The sequence below is a fragment of the Andrographis paniculata genome, unplaced genomic scaffold (assembly GCF_009805555.1).
Source record: "Andrographis paniculata isolate CXL003 unplaced genomic scaffold, ASM980555v1 Contig54END, whole genome shotgun sequence".
NCBI lineage: Eukaryota > Viridiplantae > Streptophyta > Magnoliopsida > Lamiales > Acanthaceae > Andrographis > Andrographis paniculata.
Window position 1 is genome coordinate 1,993,516 of NW_026137589.1, and position 27,110 is coordinate 2,020,625.

General features: G+C 31.5%; 1 protein-coding gene and 1 pseudogene across 1 annotated transcript; one reads left to right on the forward strand and one right to left on the reverse strand.

The window, feature by feature from the left end:
- The first annotated feature begins 2,269 nt into the window (after positions 1-2,269).
- Positions 2,270-3,072, forward strand: LOC127255866 (uncharacterized protein At5g39865-like; annotated as a pseudogene).
- A 9,146-nt stretch (positions 3,073-12,218) lies between these two features.
- On the reverse strand, positions 12,219-14,138 carry LOC127255851 (extensin-1-like). Its single transcript, XM_051281604.1, has one exon. It carries the CDS (start codon positions 14,120-14,122, stop codon positions 12,584-12,586), a length of 1,539 nt encoding a protein of 512 aa, XP_051137561.1. The 5' UTR covers positions 14,123-14,138; the 3' UTR covers positions 12,219-12,583.
- Positions 14,139-27,110: the final 12,972 nt, after the last annotated feature.

The window sequence follows — 27,110 nt, forward strand, 5'->3', positions numbered from 1 at the left end:
TTTATATATAAATTAATTATATGTGTAATAATATATTTGTAAATTACGTACAAAATAAAAAGGTATTTTGGTATTAAAGTGATTATTTTTATTATAATAAAAATAGATACTTTTAAATTGGACGAATGAAAATAATAAAAATAATACTTTGAATTTGGAATGGAAAAAAATATATTAACATTGAACAGTATCATATATATATATATCTTGGATTAGCATTATAGCAAACTACGAGTGTGTTTCTTTTGGTTGAATTTGAAAAAAATTGATTTGAGTTTGGTATTAAAATAATATTTGATGGAATATTTTGTGAGAGAAAAAAATATTTTTTGAAAAAAAAAAATATAGAGTTCAAATAGTAAAGTTCGAAAAATTTTGGCTAAAAAAACAGACCCATAACTTCATTCCGCAAATGCATATATAGAGACTTGGGGTGTGTAATTTGGTGTTTTAATTTAATTTAAAATTTTAACTATTCAATTTATTTTTTTCAGAAATATTACATTCAACGTCTATTTTTATATAGAATATCACAAGTCAAAACTGTTTTTACCCAAAAAAATCGAAAAAAAAATAAAAATACCAAATCACACACTTGGTTTTGTTAGTGTTTAAATTTTGAAATTAATATCTAACTTTCAACAAAATAACATATCTCATATAAATTCAACTATTTTACACTCAATTTTGGCCAATCTATAAATTAAGATATGTGTTTACTTTTCTACTTTTTGGGATGGTTAGAGTATTGATTAGTGCTAACAGGCACATAAAAGAAGACAAATAACACATAGTTTCAATCAAAGTAAAGTGTATTGCAATAAGTGGTAATGTATGTTGCATCAATTATTAACATGTATTTTTAATTTATACGTTGTATTTGTATTATATTAACATAAATTTTGTATTATTAATTAATATTTTATATGCTTGTATATATTTGGTACGTTGTCACAATTATATTGCAAGTATGATTCAATAGGGGAACCACAATTTTATTTTTTGAATAAACTATTTTTAAGTCGAGTACTTGGCATTTTATATCATTTTAGTGCAGTAAATAGTCTTCCTTGACCGAAATCGTTAGGTTGTCGCTGAGGCCGGTGCTGATTGGCGTTGACATGGCTAATCTGTCACTTGGCACTTACATATTAGCCACGTCACCGCCAAATCAACACCGGTGAGCCTATTCGATGACAACATACGATTCCGATGACAGATGATCATTTCTACCAAATTTCTGCAGTTGAGAAGCAAATGAGTAATGATTGAGTAAGTAAAGAAAATAGTTTATTCTTATTTTTTATATGCAATAAATTAGATTCTCATATTTTTGGACAATATTTATTGCTAACGTGGATAAATCTTATCGTAGGTATGGGCATCATGATTAAAATTACTAATCAATTGTCATAACAAAATACATTATATTATAAAAAAATAATTCATTATGATAATTATGACATTGACATTTATGGTAATTGTTGGAAGTATGCAATAATTTTAGAAAATCAATTTCAATTGATTCTATACAAAAAAAAAAAAAAAAAAAAAAAAACAACAACAACAACAACTAGTTGGAGTTGTAGCTAAATGTCGATTACAATGATCCTAAAAGATTTTACAACAAGTAAATTAAAGCTATAAAATTCAAGGGAAAAAAATAAACAAAGAAATAAAGAATTTTTTGTTTGGGGTTTTTAATGATTTTTTTATTATTCATTTATTTTTTCCAAAAATTATTAAATCATATGATATTATTATTCATTTTTATATTATACAGATAAATAATTTACATAAATGACATAAATATATATATATATATATATTTATATCATATTAAATAACTATTCAAATTCAAAATTTAAACTCAAAACAAACACCGATCCATCTATAACTAGAGTTGGGTCAATATGTTTTGGCCCATTTTTCCAGCAACAATAGTAGGAGTATTTGCAATTTCCGTCCCTATATTTAATAGTCTTTTCAATTTGTGTCCCTATAATATTAATTTCATAAAAAATATCCTTTTTTTTTTTTTTTTTTTGGCTAATTTGCGCAAAATCTAATCTAAACAGTAATTAGAAGAATATTGAGGGTAATTAAAGAACGTCGTTGACGGAGGCCACCCACGTGACCGTGCATTGGACCGAACCGGTTCTCATTAGACCCGCTTCTCCACCGAACCGGTTCGGTTCAATCCCGGTTCGGTTCGGCTCCATATCTTCTCCACACCGATCTCATTCCCCATTTCTCAATCCAATCGCCGATGGGCTGCGTTTCCTCTGCTCTGCTTAACCAGGATGACGAGCTTTCAACCACCACATTGTGTCCCTCACCTCCACCACTTACGGCCTGTTGACCCTCGACGCGCCGGAAACTGAAGCGCCGGCGAAGACAGTCCTCCCGCCGCCGCGGACCACTCTCGGTTCCCTCTTCCCCAGCCCACTTTCCGAGCCCTGGTCGCTCCGGCACCAGCCATGCTTCGAGACCATCAATTCTTGGGACCTTATGTCCGGACTCGATTCCGACCATATTCCCAGCTTCCGATTCGCCCCTTCCAAGATTTCAAATAATCCTCCCGTCGCCGGCGGCAACGACGAGAATCTGTGCCCCAACGTCGGAAACCGGCAACCGCCGCCGTCGTCTTTTGCCAAGGATCTGAACCAGTTCCTGGAGGGATTCGAGCCGATCTGCCCGCCGAACTGGGAGAACAAAGTGGTGTTGTACACCACCAGTCTTTTAGGAGTCCGGAAGACCTTCGAGGACTGCAATGCCGTCCGATCTGCGATTCAGGGATTGGGAATTCCGGTGTGCGAGAGGGACATCTCCATGGACAGAGGGTTCAGGGAGGAACTGAGGGAGCCGATGAAGGGAAAGAACGGCGGCGAATCGGTGGTGCCTCCGAGGCTCTTCGTTAAAGGGAGGTACGTCAGTGGTGCGGAGGAGGTGACGAAGACCGACTGGACTGAGATCGGTGTGGAGAAGATATGGAGCGGTTCGAACCGAACCGGGATTGAACCGAGCCGGTTCGGTGGAGAACCGGGTCTAATGAGAACCGGTTCGGTCTAATGCTCAGTCACGTGGGTGGCATGTGCCTACTCCGTCAACGGCGTTCTTCAATTACCCTTACTATTCTTCTAATTACCGTTTAGACTAGATTTTGTGCAGATTAGCAAAAAAGAGGGACATTTTTTTACGAAATTAATGTTATAGGGACACAAATTGAAAAGACGGTTAAATATAGGGACGAAAATTGCGAATATCCCAACAATAGTACATAGTTTGGTATGTTCTGGATTGATCTAAAACTATTATCGAGCCAAATTTACAAATGATTTTTTTTGTTGATTTTCATTTTTTAATAAATAAATAAATAAAGTGTATCTCTAACAATTTAAATTTTTAGGTGCGCTTGCATATTTTAAAGCCATAAACTTAAGGTGAGGCTTTAGACCTAATTCTTGTGATCAATCTAAATTAAAGTGGGCATGATTCCCTCTAAGCCAGCCTTATAGAATCCTTTGGGCATAATTAATTGTTCAAATAAGTCCATTCTTTTCAACTTGAAATTTGCAATGCAATAAATACACATTACGCTACAATTGCAATTTCTCTAGAAAAACAATAGTAAACAATATTAAAATAATATTTGGTCCCTTAATGAATGACCTTGTGGTGTAGGGCTTAAATTTGTCACCATAAGGTCATGGGTTCAAACTCCCGACGCCTCAGGTCACTTGCCACATATGATTTGCCTAGTGTGACTTTTCTGTTGGGCTTAGTTTGCAGGGTATTTAGTGCGCACCTTCGAGTAGCAACTGCGGGTTCCCAAGTCATCAAATAATAATAATAATAATAATAATATTACACAATTGGAGATGGGATCAATACTATAGGACTAAAGAAAACTACATTACCTTACACATATATATATATAGTATTTTCTCCGTCACACAATAATTCACATTGTTTCTATTTTATTTTATTTTTTTATCCTATAACAATTGACATTTTATTTATTTGGGTAAAACTTACTACATTGAAATGTACTCCCTCCGTCCACTTACAAAGTTTACATTTACTTTTGACGCGGTGTTTAAGAAATAATAGTATTTCAATTATAGTGAGTAGTTAAAAGTAGTGCAATGACATTTTTGCCCTCATTTTTTTTGTGTAAAAGTAATGATGTTATGTAAAGTAAGTGTATTTGTGGAAAAAAATACGGTATTTAATGAAATATTAACTTTATAATTGGACGTCCCAAAATAGAAATATGTAAACAGTGTAAGTGAACAGAGGGAGTATTTAACATATATTAATCAATTTAATTAATTACATAACATATAACATCATAAATTAGGTAGGACTCATTTAAAATTCCTTTTATACTATCTCTCTCCTAAAAATATTAATATTTTATCTCAATTTAAAACTTCACATCTTTTAAAAATTAGTTTATATTAATTATAAATAAATAAACGTATTTTTTTATTTACTTATATTATAAAAAATAATTATTCTTTACAAAATGATTTACATATTATATATATTTTTTATTACCATATAATTTTTAAAATATTTAAATACTTATTCTAATTTTTTTAATCATATATATTAAATTTATTTTAAACTATCAATAATTTTTAATTATATAAAAAATAATAATAAAATAATATCACAACTCACTATTATTAACTAATTAAATATCATTATTTTAAATACCGTTAAATACCGTCTCACTAGGAGATACATATTATCAAAGTTTTAAATTTCATTTGAAAGAATACCTTGAAAATATATGTTCTATTTAAAGTATCACAGCAAATATTTGTCACAGTTTATGTGAATTTTTTTTCTTTTTTTCTTTTTCTAAAAATGTGGCTAAAATTATATTAGGTTTTTTTTTTCCCTTTAAATTTATACACAATTCATTTATCAAAATAATTTTTTTTATCCATAATTTTTTTTCTTCTATTTTAATACATAATATCCATTTCTCACTATTTTTTTATTTATCACATTATTTTTTATCAATTTTTTTATAATACATCAATTTTACTTTTTATCTATCTCATTTTTATTTTAAAATATTTTTATTTTTTAATTTTTGTGTCTAAGTTAAATGACATAAATATCACCGACATAAAGAGTAATAATAATAATAATCATAAGATTGTTTTTGTTTGGATTATGAAATTTGAGTTTTGAGATTGTCTTTTAAATAATAAAATTTTGAATTTAAATAGGTTTTTTATTTCAAATTGTATATAGACTTTAATCAAATTGAATTACTACATCATATATACACAATTTTTTTCTTATATTGTGGATTTTTCTTTTTACATCTATAAAGGGTAAAAGAAAATTAGTGCATGATCCTTGAATTATTTGTTGGATATTTAATAAAAAATTTTAGATGTGACGAAAAAATCAAATCATCAAATCTGATAATAGTTTTGAATATCAGATTCAGATAAATCCGAGCTTCGCGTGGGACGCGATTTCCTTGAAGCGAATTTCGGCCCTCCACCGATTGCTTCCCAGGATAGAACGAATAATTTACGTAATAACATATTCCGCGAACCGAATTAAGAAACTTTTGAAATGAGAGATTTGGCAAAAAAATTGAGAGCGTTTCTTTTTGAAGTGAAGATTGTTTTCTTTGGTGGTTTTAAAAACGAAGGAGAGGAGATATATATATTACATAGTTTTCATAGTTTTAAGGATTATTTTATTTAATTTTTTGTAAAAGGGAAGAGGTCAACATTGCACTCACTTCTCCACGTCGCAAGTCAGTTGCAATCGTAATATTTATCTGATTATTTGAATTTTTCAAATTCAAAATAAATTAATCAAATAAATGCAAAAATTAAAATAATTTGACTTTAAGCAATTTGGACTTTGCCCACGAGCCCCAAGACCCAAGGCTCAAATCTTGACATTTAATAGTCAAATATAAGCCAAGCCCAATATAGGCTAGGCCCAAACCAAGCCATGCCCAATCCAAACCCAATTTCTTATTTATTCTTGTATTGTGGCGCAAGACAATATATGAAAGGATGATATTTTATGAGTTCCCCATGTGGGACAATTCACTTTTTTCTCACTTCTTCCTTTTTCACCTACACTAACAATTCCCCATATGAAAGAGGAAAACGATGATTCGATGAAAGAAAGTGAATTTTGTATAGGATAAGTAGGTTTTCCTTTCAACTTTCCTTAGAGCAGTACGTAGTCTTTACCAACTGTCTAGTGGACACGTTGCCCTTGAACTGTTCAATTTTCCTAGTAAGTGGGCTACATACTTACACAAAATTTATATGCCTAATTCGGTTCTCATTGTTTGATCCGTTTTGGCCCTGAAACCGTCATGGTTCTGCGAGAGTTTCTAAAGAGCTGTGCCTGAACAATTCTTCTTTGAAGCGGCCCCACTTCTCTCTTATATAGGTGATCTTTCTAAGTTCCGAGTGATACGACACTTACTTAGTGATCATTAAAGCAATTCTTTGCTATCTTCCATGTTCTGTCACCGTACGTTGACAGAAATGGGTCGAGGCTAAAAGCCCCCACAGTGGCACACATAAGTCTTATAGGTAGGTTGTCCCATTGAACCTAGTTCTTAAGATTTCCAATCTTTCTAGGTTGGGTTTTCCTTTATAAAACTTATATCTTAGCAGGCTTAACCCCCATTCCTCTTGTCAGTTTATAAACTGTATCACGGTTTAACCCTTTGGTCAGTAGATCCGCTAGGTTATCTTTTGACGCAACATGGTCTATTGAAATTACCTTAGTTGTGATTAGTTGCCTTATGGAATTATGTCGACGACAAATGTGTCGACTCTTTCCATTGTACATTGTACTCTCTGCTCTGCCAATAGCTGATTTACTATCGTAGTAAAGGGTTATGACAAAGACAGGTTTGTCCCACTCTGGAATGTCCTCAAGAAAGTGGCGAATCCATTCCGTCTCTTCTCCAGCTTTATCCAATGCAATGAACTCAGATTCCATTGTGGATTTGGCAATAATTGTTTGTTTTGAGGATTTCCAAGAGATTGTTGCACCCGTTTGTGTAAACACATATCCACTAGTTGATCTCGAATTGAGAGAATTAGATATCCAATTTACGTCTAATTAGCCTTCTACTACAGCTGGACGTCTGTTGTAGTGCAGCCCGTAATCTCGAGTGTATCATAAGTACCTAAGTACACGAACTATGGCTTTCCAATGCTCGCGACTAGGATTATTTGTATACGTACTCAAATTGCTTATAACATAAGCTATGTCGGGTCTAGTACAGCTCATCAGGTACATTAAGCTTTCAATTATCCGAGCGTATTCGATTTGGGATACACCTTCTCCACGATTCTTGGATAAATGGATACTTGTGTCCAGCGGAGTTCTCGCTATTCCTGTATCATCATTACTGAATTTTTCGAGAATTTTGTCTACTTAATGAGTTTGACTCAAAATTAGACCATTTGAGGTTCTGTTGATCTTAATTCCTAAGATCACATCAGCGAGACCCATGTCCTTCATGTCAAATCTAGAATTTAGCATGCCTTTGGTAGACTTAACGATATATTCGTTGCTACCAACGATATGTATATCGTCTACGTAAAGGCATATTATCACGTAACCTGACTCAGTGGTCTTTACGTATATACATTTATCACATTCATTGATTCTGAAACCACTATCCATCATAGTATGATCAAATTTCTCATGACATTTCTTTGGAGCTTGTTTAAGTCCATATAGTGATTTCACAAGTCTATAGAAGTTATTTTCCTTTTCTGAAACTGAGAGGCCTTCCGGCTGTTCTATGTAGATCTCTTCGTCAAGATCTCCATTTAAGAAGGCTGTTTTTACATCCATTTGATGCACCTCAAGATTTCGCAGAGCAGCTATCGCAAGGATCATCCTAATGGATGTTATTCTCGTGACAGGAGAATATGTGTCAAAGTAATCTAGGCCTTCTCGTTGCCTGTAGCATTTTATTACAAGTCTAGCCTTGTATTTGTCTATTGTACCGTCTGGTTTTAATTTTCTCTTGAATATTCACTTTGATCCAAGAGGTTTCGAACCAGGTGGGAGATCCACAAGTTCCCAAGTGTGATTATGAAGAATATAATCAATTTCACTTTTTACAGCTTCTTTCCAGAGAGGCGCTTCAGCAGACCTCATAGCCTCAGCATATGCTTGAGGCTCGTTTTCAAGGAGATAGGTGAAATATTCATTTCCAAACGACTTTTCGATTTGTGCTCGTTTACTTCTTCTGAGCTCAGGTTCCTGACTTAGTTCAGATCCAGATTCAAATATTTCCATTCGATCTTGGTCTTAGTCCACAGTTTTGTGTTCTCGGTTGACCGAACTAGGCTCAACTCCTGCCTTTGCAGGGAACACATTTTCAAAGAATGATACATTCTTTGATTCCATTATTGTATTCTTTGGGATATCCGAAATTTTTGAATCAAATACCAAGAATCGATAGGCAGTATTGTTATGTGCATATCCTATAAAAATGCAGTCCACTATCTTGGGACCGATTCTCACACATTTGGGAGGTGGCACCACTACCTTAGCTAGACACCCCCACACTCGAAGGTGTTTGTAAGATGATTTTTGACATTTCCAATGCTCATAAGGGGTCTTCTCCATCTTTTTCTGAGGTATTAAGTGAAGCAGATAATTACTGCTTAAAATTGCCTCCCTTCACATATTTTGGGGTAGTCCACAACAACATCGCATTCATCATTTCTTTTAATGTGCGATTTTTGCGTTCAGCAACGCCGTTTGATTGAGGTGAGTAAGGTGAAGTTACTTCGTGAATTATTCCATTTTGTGCAAAAAAATCACCGATCGGAGTTTCATATTCTCCACCTCTGTCACTTCGAATTCGTTTAATTCGTTTGTTAAGTTGGTTTTCCACTTCATTTTTGTACAAAATGAATATACTTAATGCCTCGTCTTTGCTCTTAAGCAAGTAAACATAACAGTATTTTGTACAATCGTCAATAAATGTGATAAAGTATTTATTACCACCACGCGTTTGTACAAATTTCAGATCGCATACATCACTGTGAATCAATTTGAGTGGTTCATTTTCACGATAAATAGTTTGGAAAGACGATCGAGTTTGTTTTGCTTCAATAAAAATTTCACATTTGTGTTTATTTAACTCGAATTTCGGAATGTGGTTCAGGTTAATTAATCGACGAATTGAATCATAATAAACATAACCCAATCGACTGTGCCATAAAGTAGAGGACTCAACAATATAAGCAACAAACTTATTATTATTATTTTCAATAACTGTCATAATACAACATTTCAAAAGTTCATCCTCTACATATCCTTTACCCACATACATTCCTGGTTTACGCAAAAAATTTTTTATCACAATTCATATTAATATTAAAGTCGTGTTTCATCAGAAGCGTCCCCGAGACCAAGTTCTTCGTCATCGCTAGTACGTAGAGGACATTCGTCAGCGTCACGACTCTTCCAGATGTCATCTTCAGAAGCACATTTCCTCTTCCCTTGACTTTTGCAGGAGCAACATTCCCCATGAACATCGTTTCTCCTTCGACACGCTCAAATGAGGGGAACTGATTCCTTTCCATGCAGATATGGCTAGTTGCTCCCGTGTCTAGCCACCATTGTTTCTTGTTTGATCCCACCACATTTGCCTCAGAGACAACACATTTCAGGTCGAGTGGCTCTTTATCTTTAGTAACGACGTGTACCTGCTTCGTCTCTTTCTTAATTTTCGGCGCCTTGCAATCTATCAAACGGTGTCCAACCTTTCTACAATTAAAACAAGTGCCTTTGAAAGTACTCTTTGCCTTTTCAACGCCGCCAGATGGCTTCAACTTCTCTTTTCCCTTGTCCATTAGCTTCCAGTTCTTTACTGGCTACTCATAGTTCCTCGAAGCTGTCTTGAAACAAGAGCCTTGGCCTTTGTGCTCGATTACATTGGCCTTCCTGCCGAGTATTAGATGTCCCCTATTTTCCAGGTTTGATCTATGCTCCTCTTTAGTTTGGAGACGATTAATCAGTCTCGCCATATCCATTTCCTTTCGTTTGTGTTTCAAGTAAATTTTGAAATCACCCCAGCTAGGTGGTAATTTTTCAATTATCGTCGCAACTTGGAAAGCTTCACTCAGCTCCATCCCCTTGGCCTGGATCTCATGCAAAATCAGCTGAAACGCATCAAGCTGTTTCGTAACGCTTTTCCCATCGACCATTTTGAAATCCAGAAACCGACCGATGATAAATTTCTTTGCACCAGCATCCTCAGTTATGTACTTTTTCTCAGGCGTCTCCCACAGTTGCTTAGCCGTTAATGCATGCCGGTAGACACCGTACAAGGAGTCGTTCAGACCATTCAGTACATAATTTTTGCACATAAAGTCTGAATGGTTCCAGACTTTCAGAATTTGTACTTTTTGTTCTTCCGAGGATCCTTCAGGCACAACAGGTGCATCCTCCGTCAGCCAATCTTCCAGACTCAGCGTGGCCAGATAAAACAACATCTTTTGTTGCCATGTTTTAAAATTCTGCCCGTTGAATTTTTCTGGCTTATCGGCTGCCGAAGCAACAGGCTGCCTCAAAGTTGCAGCAACAGGCTGCATTGCATGGTCCGTAACAGCAACAGGCTGTATACCCACCAAATCATCTAGTTGTTGTCCGGCAGACACACCGAGACTCTGCGCAAGTCCTACAGCCATACGCTGCAGATGAGGCATAACAGCAGCAGGCTGTTTCAGTCAGGCATCAATAAGATGCCGTTTCTTCAGTCTAGCAACAGGCTGGTTGGAGGTTGCAGCAGCAGGCTGCGCCCCCTCCATCGCGGCCTTGAAGGCCTGATCGTATGCTGCCTTCGCAGCCTTTTCTGCAGCAGCCCTCCTGGCCACTTTGCGCGTTTCACGCCTGGCAGCAGCGATTTCAGCGGCTTCACCGGTTGTGCGGGGTGGTTGAGATAACGGAACAACAAGAGCGTGAGTGTGAGACTCGCTGGAATTCACCTTCTCATTCTTGTCTCCGTTAGCACCATTCTGAACGTCATCATTCAGATCCTTCAGATTTCTGTCAGGATCGTTCATTGCATTGACTATCGCTTCATCTTCAGGTACGATCTGGGCAGCCGCGATTTGATTATGGATATGGGGAATTTCGTCAGCCATCTCATATTCCACCAACGGAAATTCGCTTCAAGCTTGTTGGATATTTAATAACAAATATGAGATGTGGCGACAAAACCAAATCACTAAATCTGATAATAGTTTCGAATATCATATTCAGATAAATCCGAGCCTCGTGTGGGACGCGATTTCCTTGAAGCGAATTTCGGCCCTCCACCGATCGCCTCCCAGGATAGAACGAATAATTTACTGAATAACAGATTTCACGAACCGAATTAAGAAACTTTTGGAATGGGAGATTTTGCAGAAAATTTGAGAGCGTTTCTTTTTGAAGAGAAGATTGTTTTTTTTGGTGGTTTTAAAAACGAAGGAGATGAGATATATATATTATACATATTTTTCATGGTTTTGAGGATTATTTTATTTAAATTTTTGTAAGAGGGAAGAAGTCCACATTGCACCCACTTCTCCACGTTGCAAGTCAGTTGCAACCGTAATGTTTATCTGATTATTTGAATTTTTCAAATTCAAAATAAATTAATCAAATAAATACAAAAATTAAAATAATTGGATTTTAAGCAATTTGGACTTGGCCCACGAGTCCCCACGGCCCCAAGGCCTAAGGCCCAAATCTTGACATTTACTAGTCAAATCTAAGCCAAGCCCAATCTAGACTAAGCCCAAACCAAGCCATGCCCAATCCAAGCCCAATTTCTTATTTATTCTTGTATTGTGGTGCAAGACAATATATGGAAGGATGATATTTTATGAGTTCCCCGTGGGACAATTCACCCTTCTCGCACTTCTTCCTCTTTCACCTACACTAATAGTATTTACAAACAATTTCACAAATTTTGTGGATCTTCTCTTCTTTGTTTACCTTGCTATTAACGATTGAAGGATTATTACTACTCCTTGGATGATGATAATGTTACTTATAACATATTAATTTTGATATTCTCTAAAGTCAAGTACAATATAAAAGGCAAAAACTATCATATAATAAAGAAAAGGGATAAAACAAGTGTGTACAAGTAGAATTAAAGATCACACTTTTAATGTATTATTTGAAGGTTGAAACACAAATGTTCCACGCATAAGCACACAAGTTAAGATTAGAGCGAAAAATAAAAAATAAAAATAAAAATAAAAAACACAATCATGATATGATAAACACAATCGTGGACCTTATACACAATCTACATCACCTATATGCATTAAGAAATACACGAAGATGGTAACTTTGCTTGCTTCAATTGAGCTTATTATAATATTCTCGTGTATAATACTTGTTTTCCGTGCATCAATCATATCATTTAGTATATCTTCATGTTTTAATAAGATTTTCTTATGCCATTTCTTTTTGATCATGGAGAGATATATCTATAAGGATAGTGCTAATTGAGTGGAGGGTTGTCATTGTAAGGAAAATAATATTATCCAAGATAGTACGCTATAGGAGGAGGAGAGTTATAATAATAAGTATTTGGTGAAGAGTATTCTTTTGACGTATACTTATAGCTATTAGTTGGAGAGTCGGGGGACTTATAATCTTTCGGCGGAGAGTACTCTTTGGGTGGAGACTTGTGATAAGGCGGAGAATACTCTTTTGGTGGAGACTTGTGCTCACACGGTGGAGAGTATTCTTTCGGCGGAGATTTATGTGGTGGAGAGTACTCTTTCGGCGGAGACGTATGATAAGGTGGAGAGTATTCTTTTGGTGGAGATTTGTGCTCATAGGGTGGAGAGTACTCTTTCGGAGGAGATTTATATGGTGGAGAGTGTTCTTTTGGTGGAGACTTATATGGTGGAGAATACTCTTTTGGTGGAGAGTACTCTTTCGGTGGAGACTTGTACGGTGGAGAGTATTCTTTCGGAGGAGAGTACTCTTTTGGTGGAGATTTATACGGTGGAGAATACTCTTTTGGTGGAGAGTAGTGTTTCGGTGGAGACTTATATGGTGGAGAGTATTCTTTCGGCGGAGACTTATACGGTGGGGAATACTCTTTTGGTGGAGAATAGTGTTTCGGTGGAGACTTATATGGTGGAGAGTATTCTTTCGGCGGAGACTTATACGGTGGGGAATACTCTTTTGGTGGAGAGTATTCTTTCGGTGGAGACTTATATGGCGGAGAGTATTCTTTCGGTGGAGATTTATACGGTGGGGAATACTCTTTTGGTGGAGAGTAGTGTTTCGGTGGAGACTTATATGGTGGAGAGTATTCTTTCGGCGGAGACTTATACGGTGGGGAATACTCTTTTGGTGGAGAGTATTGTTTCGGTGGAGACTTATATGGTGGAGAGTATTCTTTCGGCGGAGACTTATACGGTGGGGAATACTCTTTCGGTGGAGACTTATATGGCGGAGAGTATTCTTTCGGTGGAGATTTATACGGTGGGGAATATTCTTTTGGTGGAGAGTAGTGTTTCGGTGGAGAATATTCTTTCGGCGGAGACTTATATGGTGGGGAATACTCTTTTGGTGGAGAGTAGTGTTTCGGTGGAGAATACTCTTTTGGTGGAGACTTATACGGTGGAGAATACTCTTTTGGTGGAGAGTAGTATTTCGGTGGAGAGTATTCTTTCGGTGGAGATTTATACGGTGGGGAATACTCTTTTGGTGGAGACTTATACGGTGGAGAATATTCTTTTGGTGGAGAGTAGTGTTTCGGTGGAGAATACTCTTTTGGTGGAGATCTATGCTCACAAGGTGGAGACTTATACGGTGGAGAGTACTCTTTCGGTGGAGAATACTCTTTTGGTGGAGATTTATACGGTGGAGAGTACTCTTTCGGTGGAGAGCCTTTGGGTGGCGATTCATGCCCACAAGGCGGAGAGTATTCTTTCGGTGGAGATTTATACGGTTGATAATAATCTTTTGGTGGAGACGTATAACCATAAGAATAATTTTCATCATTGGCATCGACTTTAAGAGGAATGTTAAGTGAAAAACTTGCCACAACCAAAGTAGCCATAAGAGAATAAGCTAGAGAAGCCATGGAGTGTTTTTCCCCCGTCTTAGACAACTCCCACCCCTTTTATAGCTTCGGTTTCTATCTTATCACTAATAGTTCTTTTTTAAAAATATATATATTCACAATTTTATTTAACTAAAATAATTATATATATGTATATAATTGGTTGTCAATAACAAGTAGTGTACGTTTGATCAATATAATAGTAATAGGCATATTTGGCTTTATTAATTTTGTGGTCACATAATTGATGAAAAAAGTCACCCAATTGGTAATTGTCCTTTTCTTTACTTTTGTGCATAAATGCTATTATGAATATAATTTCAAAGTATAAAAGTTTTAACATTAATACAAGAATTTGAGGTTTTTTGGTATGGCATCTTATCGAATGCTTGGTGTATTTTACATTCATATTTTGCATAGATAGGGTGTTGAAATCGTTGAGATTAGTCGAAAAAGGTAATATCTTTTGTATATATATATTTTAATTATAATCAACTTAATTAGGCAAGAAGAAATTACAATAACTTCACATAAATTTTCATTTATGATTGAACAACCCGCGATTGGAGGGAATTTATCGAATGCTTAGTGTATTCTACATTCATATTTTGCGTAGATAGGGTGTTGAAATCGTTGAGATTAGTCGAAAAATAATATATTTTGAATAGATGTTAATTATACTCATTTGTAAAATAGATTAGAAAATCAAATAAATACATGACAACGAAGACTGGGGTGATTAAATATAATGTTCGATAATTTTATTTAAAAAAAAAAAAAATACAATTGAAGGGTTTATGGAATATTATTGAAAAAATTTCAAATCTAATCATATATCTAAAATTAATATTTTCTTGTCATTTATACTTCATCAACTTTGTTTTGGTTTTAAATCTTGCCAAAAATTATTTGTACTATCCTCTGAAGGACACCAAAAAAAAAAAAAATCAGAAATTTTTGTAAGTTAGAAAAACATAACACAACCCCTATTTTATGAAGATCCAATCACTAGAATATAGTCTTAGGAGTATTTCTTTATTTATTTAAAAAAAGGCTATAAATTATATTGATCTATTGTATTGAATTATTTCTTTGAATAATATTAGTTGTGTTTGTTTGTTTGTTATTTATTTTCTACTATTCAAATAATATATTTATTTTTTTCGAAACATCAAAATCAAATATTTATTAATCTATTATGTTTTATATTATACTTAAAATTAATTTCATCATCAACTTATATTTATATCAGATGGATCAAACTATTTAAATTCAAAATTTTACTATTTAAAACATATACTCAAAAATCAAACATGCAAACAAACACATCCGAACTTAATACTTGTGTTCTAGCTGAATTTAATGGTGTTTGAATTTTAATCTTTAAGAATGAAATAATTGTTAGATGCGATGAAAAATGGGTATTTAAAAAATAAAATAAAATGAGTATTATATGATGCGGTATTATAATGGCATGAAACTTTGTGTTATATACTATGCACAAACCACTTCTTTCATCCAAATTAATTTGATTATCTGATTGTAAATGGGCACACCTAATTATGCAAATTTTATATAAATAAAAGAGATCATGTATCTTAAATAACTTTATTTTAATAATAAAATGATAATAATTAATCAAATATTCATTTTATAGTGTGTTTTTTTTTTTAAAAAAATAGATAACAGTTTGTCTTAAAATAAATATTAAATAGATGATTGATAAATTATATATTTATTTATTTTATTCAAAAAATAATATTTAAAATATTTTATTTGTTTTACTTGTATAAAACTTACATAATCATATGCGTGTTTTTGGATGAAGGAGATGTTTTGTGTGTACTTTAATTTAAAAAAAAAAAGAAAAAATCACACAATAAAAATAAAATATGGAATATTTATATACTTTTGCTAAAACATAATGGATATTATATTAATTTACCAAAAAAAAAAAAATCAAAGTAAATACACCCACAATTTTTACAAATATGCTTGTTTAATCCAATGTTCTTACAGAAAATGTTTACTTTCCATAGAAGATGGAATTTAAAGATAAGCATTATATTATTTCAATTCATTTTCATAGGAATTAAACGCTCTTAAATTTTTATTACATTACATGTATTTTATATGCATTTCAGCGGAGATTTATTTAACATAAATCAACATATTTTACAAATAATTTAAAGATTTTTTTTTTTTTTTTGTAATTTTAGGCTATTGTTTACACTATTGATCTTAAAACTATAATTCCTTCATCAATTATATTTATAGATAATTTACTGCTTGTATATATTAGTTATTTAATCATCATAGAATTTTATATTTAGCAGGTATAATATAAACGTACAAAAAATAATGTCCTTTGGACTTGCATGAAAAAAAAAAAAAAAAAAATGTATATTCAAATAGTTTTATATGAAATTGTGGAATATTATTTCCTAAGACAATATATTAATACACAATCCGCTCACCAAAGATTTATAGGGTGTGTTTGTTTTGGAGTTTGGATTTTGAGTTGGGATTTGAATTGTAAAAATTTTGAATTTGAATAGTTGTATGATGTGATATAAATAGGTGTTGATGTGATATTCTAAATATGAAATTGATTTTTAGTATAATATAAAAAAAAATAAAAAATAGATATTTGATTTGATGTTTTTGGAGGAAAAAATGGAATGAATAGTGGATTTTTAAAATCCAATCCCCCGTAATAGAAAATTCATTAGACAATGAACTATTAAGATTGTTTGGTTGTTATTTAAAATTAAGGTAAAATTTCTGATAACTCCCATGTGGTTTCGAAATTCAGCGTAAAATCTTTTTATACTTAAAAAATTGTATGGCATCCTCTTATACTTTCGAAAACGTTGTATGAAATCCAACTACCATGAAAAAAAATTTTATGATGAGAAGATGATTTTCTATCTGTATGTTTTGCATGGTGAGGGTTTCATGCAATATTTTTGAAAGTGTAAGGGGATGCCATGAAATTTTTTAAAGTAAAATGGGGATCTATGATGAGTTTTAAAACCACACTGGGGTTTCATACAATATTTTTTAAAATATAAAGGGATGTCATACAATTTTTAAAATAAAAGGAAATTTACGCTGAGTTTTGAAACTACGAGAAAGTTATGGACAATTTTGCCTAAAATTAATTTAAAATATTGATTTAATTTCATCAGCATATATAGTAAAATTAGACAATACATGTTTATACATAGCACATAATATGTTAGTGTTATAAATATGTTATATTGTATATGATATATGTTGTCTACTTTTATTATATATGTTGATTTGATCAAATCGAGTATTTCTCTTCAAAGGTTGTTGGCATCAATTTCATATTGATTTGACCGGGAATCCGACCCCCACATTGAGATATAATAGAATTTTGGTGCGCTTTAATTATGGTAATAAGTGGGAATTTATCAGCACCATGTTGATTGCATATAAAAATACTAGAGACAACAACACATATATATTAGTATGTATTGTTGTCAAATCTATTTTATATATAATGTAAATTTATATATAAATACAAGCATAAAATATTATATAACTAAAAAACATACTAGATTGCTTCATTAAAAACAAAAATTACAATTCTTCTTGGTAATACTTATGTGATAAACATGCTGACAGATTTTCTATCAAATATAATCTGACTTCGAAAAAAAGAACACACTATCAACAGAAATTAGATTTAGTGGAGCAAATGCATATGAAAAACTTTTAATTTTTTGAAAAATTGAATTGCATATTTAAATTTGATTGTTTAGTTATGTAAATTTTATTGAATGCTAATATTATGGTTATACATAAATATATTTTTCTTCATAATTAACTTCACATGTATATATAAATTAATTTAAAATAAATTACCACTAAATTCATACATAAATAAGTATATATAGCACACATATAAATTCAATACTATAAAATAATATGAATGTAATATTTAAATTTTATTTATTAAATTATGTCAATTTAAGGGTGTGTTTATTTTGTAGGATAATTTGAATGAATTTTTTTTTATGAGAGGTATGAAGAATTGTATATGAATTATAAAAATAATGAATGTGAGTGATATATTAATATTTTTTGGAAAATATATGTGTTTTTTTTTTTTTGATTAAAAGAAAAGAAAACACCCTAAGTATTAAATAATTATCACTAAAATGATTTTATTAAATACAAATTATTATAATGTATACATAATATATTATTTAAAAAAATATTATATGAAATTGATATTAAATAAAATAATAAATTTATTGATGTAAAAAAAAATGGAGAACACGAAACTCAGTTCTACAATGTGAGTAAAAAAATTAAGTGGATTCTGTGGGATGACAGTGGCAGAAAAAAAAAATAAAAGAAAAAACTTTGAAGAGTGCGAAATTGAGTTTTGTATTGTGTATAATCTTAGATTTTAGTTATCATTTTGTTCATAAATATAAGGATTTATACATTATTTTAACTAACATAATGACGAATTATATAATATTTACGTAAAATTAGACATGTATTGACATTAAAACACATTTATTATGGATATAATTGGAATAAATTTTAGTTTGTAAGTGGCTTAAGCTATTATTTTGGTTCTTTTTAAAAAAAATTGTATAAATTTTATTAGTCTTTTGTCACTCGAAGGTCACATGCACTTTTGGAGTGACATGAATTAGGCCTCAAATAATTTTTTAAACTTAATATTGACCGTGGTTTATTAAAATATAAATTTATATATTTCTTTAAAAACTAGATTAACTTCGAATAATTTTTTAAACTTAATATTGACATGGGTTTATTAAAATATTAATTTATATAAAAAAATTTTTACAAGTCCAATTTTACATCATTAGGTCATTCCTTACGGACACAACATCTTTTAATACTAATGTCAGTTCTATATATATATATATATCATGTCAAGATAAATGACAATATTTTGATACTAAAAGAATTTTTTAAACGACTACCGAATAGATATAGGATTATTTTTATTCGGACTTTACTTAAATGAGCAAAATAATAAAATAGGTGTCACATACATGATCAAAAATGTATTTAGCTACCATTTTTAATACCACTAGCTTTGCGGCATTCGGAAAAATAATTCATAGATAAATTTTTTTGTGGTAGCGAAAGTTGTGACTCTTATAGAAAATGTATAGGTACTCTATCATCATCATCATCGTAAATTTTCTTGATCCGTTTAAAAATTGCCAATCTAAAAACATTACATCAATCTTCAAAAAATGGAGTTTGGTTAAACATATTAGTTTTACATATGTATTTGTCATCATCTTAATTTCTGTAAATATTTTTCTAAATATGTATGCTATATTGATGTATATAGTAATCAACGAGAAATAGAAGTGCATCTTTTTAATTAGCATCTACATACTAGGAAAATTGAGATCTTTCTTGTGCATATTGTTTCAAAAAATCTTTCCAAATTTTTATTGAAAATTGTTAATGAAGTAAAATCTAAATGTTTAAATCGATAGTAATGTGAACACAAGTTTGTCGTCGTTGATGGGCTGTAAATTTTTTAGATAAATTGTACTAATAATATACAGAACATTCTATATTTTATTTATTGTGTAAAAATTTTTGTGTTAATTTAAGTTTTGCACAAAACACCTTCTTTGTCCAAAGATGATATTTTTCACAAATAAAAGACGTAAAATATTTTAAATAATTTCATTGAATAAAATAAATAAATAAATAATTTATCAATCATTTGTTTTTTTATAATTTTTGTAAATATAAGATAATAATTTCTCTCTAAAAAACTTTAAAATGAAAGATTAATCAATCATTTATTTATTAATTTGATTCCAAAAAATTATTTAATATCTTTTATTTCTTTAATTTATATAAAATTTGCATTATTGGCTTTATATTTACAATTAAATAATAATTTTGGATGAAAATGATATTTCGTGCAAATTTAACATTAACACAATGGAGTTTCACGCAATAAATAAAATACATGGTGTTTTTATACATTTTTACTAACTCCTTTATAATTTACCCAACCTTTTTTTGGTCTGAGCTGATTTTTTTATATATAATTTATAATATGGTAAATTATATAACACTCTCTTGTGTTTTAGTAAAAATGCACAAACATTTCGTATTTTATTCATTGTATGAAACTATCTCATGTTTTATTTATTATGTGAAACTCTTTGTGTTAAATTAAAATATTCACAATAAATCATTTTCGTTCAAAGTTGATATTTGATTGTAAATACGAATCTAAATTATATCAATTTTATACAAATAAAGAGATAAAATTATCTTCAATAGTCTCTTTTGGAATTAAATAAATAAATAAATAATTTATCAATCTTTTATTTCTATAATGTTTGCAAAAATTAGATAGCAGATTATAAAACTATAAAATAAAAGATTAATCAATTATTTATTTATTTTATTCAAAACGGATTATTTAATATATTTACCCCTTTTATTTATATAAAATTTACATAATTAAATTCGTATTTTCACTAAAACATCAGTTTTGAAAGAAAATAGTGTTTTGTGTAAAGTTTAATTTCATACAAAAAAATTACTCAATAAATAAAATAGAAGGTATTTTTATATTTTTTTTAATATAACACAAGAGTGTGTTATATAATTTAGTTTATATAATAATTTTAAATTTATAAAATTAATTAAAATTTAAAAAAATAATTAAAAACAGCTAACTGTTGTAATATTATTATAGGAATAATCAATACAAATATTAATTATTTTTACCGTTAACCATTATTATATATATTGTATATAATATATATAATGCTCCATAGGTCCGCTTCTAAGGGTTCCGTTTACTTTTTGCGTCATCGTACTTAATTTTTTACAAATGTCATTATATTAGAATTATAAAACACTAATAGAAGTCTTTTTGTCATTTTTCTTTGATTTGTGTTCATAGATTAACATGCAAAGAGTAAATATAGTAATATAGTCCTTAGAGCGGAAGTAGTATAAAGTAGATATATATATATAGATGTGTGTGCAGTGTGTAAGTATATATACAGTGGCGGATCCAGAATTTTGAATTTGGTGGGTCGATAAATTAATATTATTAAATTAAAATTCAAATTAATAAATATATCAACAAAAATTTACATTAGAAAAATACGAAATTTCAAATTAACAATCACTTAGACATCAAAATAGTTATAAGTGTTCACGACGAGATCTCTTATATTTTGGTATCGGCTAACAATAGCATATATACTAATTTTTGTAAACACATCTCTTTCTAGAAAAGTAACGAAACAATCATTTAATAATTACTCTTTCATGCTATTCCGTAAGTTTTTCTTGATGATAGTTATAGTTGAAAATGATCTTTTCTTTGTCTCAACAAGTTTCATAGAAAGTTCATTTAATTCTTCAAATTCCAAAATATTTCATCACATTAAACATCAATAATGAAATTAGCTAATAATAATTCAAAAATCATCAATTTTGCTTCTGACAATTCTCTAGAATATAATTATACAAGTAGTTGCAATATTTTTTTTATTAAAAGAGGAAAGTCGATTGGAGGAAAAAAAAATAAGACATCAATAATTCTTTTGGTGGGTCTTGTCATATACCGAAACTGATTTATAAAATAAAAATAGAACTAATATTTAAGGATATATTTGTAATTTAGTGATAATTAGTATTAAATTTTAATTTCTTTTTGGTGGGTCAATTGACCCACCTTGCTTAATACTGCATACGCCCATATATATATATATTATATTATATTATATTATATGTATTAAGTTGGAGTGTATTAATAGATATGAAAAGGCATCCGAGAGAGAGAGACGCTACTAGGAAAATGCTAAATTGTTACAGAAAATTTGTCTTGGAATCTTTATAAATAAGAGACAATTACTTGAGTAATTTTGGAAATTGTCTCGAAATTTTTGCCATGGCTGTTTGCTCGTGACAATCTAGATAGTTACAGAATGACGAGACAAATTGTCTTGACATATTGACTGAGAGATTGACGTGACAATATATTGTCTCGAGAGTTCTCGCGAACACCTTGTCGAGACTATATTTTGTCACGAATTACCATGACAATATCATACACTATATTTTGTTTTGAACAACCATGACAACATTCGAAACTATATTTTGTCTTGTATCTCCGAGACAATATTCGAGACTAAATCTTGTCTCTTTAGTTTGTCTCCAACAACCGTGACAGTATTCGAGACTAAATTTTATCTTGAATCGCCATGAAAAATTTCGAGGCTATGATTTGCCTCCAATAGTAGTGACATGTTTTGATACTTTACTTTGTCTTCAACAACCGCGGCAATGATCGATCCGGTGGTGCTAACAAGTTTGTCCTGCGGTAGCAGGGTAATCCGACAGCAGAGATATCCTACAGTAGCACTACGACAGTTTTTTCTTTTATGTAAATTTGTAAATATATAAATATATTTCTCATTTTTTAATGTAATGCAGGAAACTAGACACTATACGGCCGGCCAATGGACACCCCATGCCTGGCGGGAATGGAAGTTGCCTCTGCCGGAAATAAGGGCTCTCTGGCCAAAATTGCTTTAATCGTTGTCGCTTGTGTGCTCTGTCTCATCCTCTTTTTTCTCCTCTTTCCTCCTCCTCCGCCGGTCGAAGAAACAAAAGCCCAACCTCAGCCAACCGGAAGCCACTCCCGCCAGCTGTGTCAACCGCAACACCGCCTCCGTGAGAGAAGTATTCGTCGATACGGCAGCACTCAGAAATGCCACCGCCAAAAAGTCCGACCAATCCAACGCCACAACACACTAACAAACTGGCAGCACCAGCGCCAGCAGACTTACCTTTGTGTATGGATGCAGGGCAAAAATGTGACCGAAACGAATGATAGCACAATGCCAAAACTACCAACAATGTATGTCCCGACCGCAATGTGTTTCGGATCCTCCCAATTATGATGGTGTTCCTTTTTTCGAGCTTCCGGTGCATGAACGTCAACAGCAATTGACACAATTCGTTAAGGAGAATATGGAGTTCAACAAGCAACATCAAATACGGACGGGGGCAATGACAACTCGAGCATCCAAAAAAAGCAAATGACCTGTGCTCTAGTTTCCGTAAAATGGTGTTGGTATATATATATATGGATTGGAATGGGCATGGTTAGATGTGGTTGAACTGTGGTTCTCTTTGTGTTTTTTACTCTGTTGTGGTTGCACCGAAATTAAGTTGTCTACAAGTTCGGTTAGCCTATCTATTTTGAACATATTTTGTAGTTGGTGTGCTACTTTTGTGACATTTTATTTATAGTAAGTAATGCCAATGATATTACATGCAAACAGACAGTTGCAAATACATGCATTCATTGTTTGTCATTAGAAAAACTACATGTTAACAAGTAGTTGTAAATACATGCCGAAACATTCGTCACAATGACGATATTGCCATTGTTATAACAGAAATACAAAATTTATACAAATATAGTAGTACCAAGACTTGCGACGAAAGCAACCGAATAAGTACCTAAAAACAATTACCCTCGATCATCTATTAGAAAACTTTCATCGACCGGTATTTACTAACTTATCCAAACACATAGGATAATACGAATAATACAACATGCGACAACTAGAAACTTCAATTTTCCTACTCTTTGCTTTAGAAACATAATTTTGGCATTTAGATCATTCAACTTCTTCAATAGACCCGGGATGATAGCTTTAGCTTGAGGGCACATAGGAGGGTTTTCCGACTGGGAAAAAAAAAAAAAAAAGGCACACTCCCGTGTTCCCCTCTACATATTAAACACAAGTAATACAATGAGGGTTTTCTTATACTATATTATCTGGCACTAAATTCAATATATAAATCCTTACCTTGGATTTCATACAACAATTGAATCTTCTTACGGGATTATCGATCGTCCAAGAAATGTGTGTTACAAACTTTAGTCCACAATAACATTCAACATCCGAAACTACGTATGACGATGTTCCACCTCCGAACATTATTACATTTCGAATTAATTACACCTGAAACAATGTTGAGTAAGATATGACATCAACCAAATCTAACTAACACAAAATATGTACAATAATCAGTCCGAAAAATACAAAAATTTAGAAAAATTTAAAATAAAAAATTCACTCAAACTGTTGTGACTTTTCTCCATCCTCTACTCTACTCACGCAGAATTGACGAAATGAATCACACGTGGTCGCTGGCAAAGCTGGCGGCGACCAACGTGCTCGGAGATGGAATTGGAGAATTGGGGATCTAGGGTTCAAACAATGAGAAAGGGATTGGGAGTGAATCAATCGATCAAGGTTGATATTGTATGAAATTTTGTGTTATTTCAATTTGGTCCAATCAGGCCAAATTATACTTTTTTAAAAAAAAAAAAAAAATTGTTTTATTTTATTTTATTTTATTTTTAAACAAATGTCATGTCAACCGCCGAAAAAATGACATGTCGTGGTACACGTCTATATCGGCCATGTACACGTCAGCAACGGCGATTCCATGTCTGTGAGCGTACCCGGCACATGATATTTTCTGGCGTGGGAGGATAAAAATAAAGCCTTCAAAATACTTAATGTCCTACTTTGCGAAATTGGAAAAAATATATATATATATATATCTAAAAAATGATAATTTAAGATACATAATGGGCAATTTTTGTAATTTTTTTTTTTTAAAAATATAGACACTATACAATTTAATATAAATTAGTGTGTAGATATAATATCATATATATACCCTTTCGGATTTGTATAAAGATTACATAAAAATAAGTCTTATTTTGCGCAAAAAAACATGCTATTTTATAAAAAAATAAAATAAAAAAAATGAGAGATGTGTATGAAAGTAAAAGAACACATTCAAATTTTGGTGTCTAAAATGAATTTGATGCTCCAAATTTTAACCCCAACGTAACCCCATTGGATGGTAATTAACAAATGCAACATCAAAAGTACTGAAGAGAGTCATGATCGATATGAGTAGCTCTAACAACCATGAATACCAAGAAAGTGCCGCATCATCGAGGAAGCCATCGTGAAAATCTCACCTGCTACTTTGAATATTGATCTCTGTAGATTAGGTTAACTTCATTCAAATACGAGTTCCATGGGCTCTAGTATACCAGCATCTGAAAATTATTTATCTGTCAATTTGTTGTGCATTGGATAAATATCAATTAAATATATGTATTTATTTATTTATTATTGTTATTATTTACGACAGATAAATTAAGTATTATAATATAATAAGTAGTTATTATTGTTATGTAAATCAAACATAATATTGTATATTATTCTTTTCTATATTTAACTTTTTTTTATTCTATGAAATACTCCCTCTGTCCAAGTAATAAGTATACATTTACTTTTGGTTGGTGCGGAGTTTAAGAAATAATAGTATTTTAATTATAGTGGGCATATAAAAGTAGTGTAATGACATTTTTGCCCTTACTTTTGGTATAAAAGTAATGATGTGATGTAAAAGTAAGGGTATTTGTGGAAAAAAAATGGGGTATTTAATGAAATTGTTACTTTGTAATTGGACGTTCCAAAATAAAAATATGTATACTTTGTAGCTGGACCGAGGGAATATATATTTTTTATTTTGTATAGTAATACCTTTTTCTTATAATTTTTTTGAATTTCAAATAAATAATTATATAATATATTCATAAATTTTATTTGTTTTAATTTAATTGTGATTGATTTTGTAATAATGTATACTATCTCACTCTCGGAAAAAATTTTGCCATTTTTTTTAGACAATTCAAACCGTTGAAATATTTTTGTGACTTATTTCGACACAATTCAAGACCCCAAAATTATTTTTGGTGATGAATTTTGAGACACCATATATTCACAGAGTTTTTTCATGATTCGTTGTGAGACAATATATACTCTCGGAATTTTTTTTGCGACTTGTTTCGAGACAATTTAAACTGTCGGGGTACTTTTTGTGATTTATTTTAAGATAATTCATAGTCTCTGAATATTTTTGTTATTTGGAGACAATTCAAACTCTCGGAGTATTTTTCGTGAGTTATTTCGATACAATTCATACTCTCAAAAAATTTTCCGTGATGAATTTCGAGACAACATATCTTCACAGAGTTTTTTCGTGATTCATTTCGAAACAATGCATACTCTGATGATAAAGCATATATTTTCATTTATTTTATAGTTAAATTATAGATTATAATTAATATTTTGGATAGATTTCTACTAATTTTGGTATAATCTCGATTTATTATGGGTTGGAGTAAAGATAATCATGCTCATTATCCGGGTCAAACAAAAGAAAATCGTGCGACTGATTGTACGCACCAAGGAAAGTCTTGATTTAAGAGGATGGTGGCGTGACTATAGGCGTAAAGATGGAATGATACCATGAAAATGGAAATGAGCAATTAAAGGAGTTAATTGAAGATTTGTCCGTTTATATAATGAGGATCAAGGCCTCGGATGAGATATCACAACTTACACTCACACTTTATAGCTTAAAGGACTAGGCGAGGAGTTAGGAGAGAAATAGCCACCGGGAGATCAACATTATTTTTTTTTATCGCTTTCATTTACTTTAAGCATGATTAGCTAGTTTTTTTTATTCTAGTCCAATGTTGAATTTTAATTTCGGATTTGGATTTGTGATATTATGTTTTGATTTGAATTGCATTGCATTTTGTTTATTAAATTTGTATTTGTGCAATTTCGGTGATTCATGTCTACAATTGTTTTATTTAATCTTTTATCGCAGCCATATTTTAGATTGGTTTAGGAATTGTATGTCAATCAAACATTTGCATCCGTAATTGTGCACTTGTTTAATAAAGTGGTAAATAGGTTGATAAGTTTAACCTAGGAATTTCATGATCAAATAATTTAATTTTTTCATAATTGATTGAATATTTGAATTGAGTTTTTTCATGCTATTTTTTATTGGGGAA

Bases quoted from the DNA above. Each gene is read 5' to 3' on its own strand.
- LOC127255851 (XM_051281604.1), bottom strand. From the start codon at position 14,122: ATGGCTACTTTGGTTGTGGCAAGTTTTTCACTTAACATTCCTCTTAAA.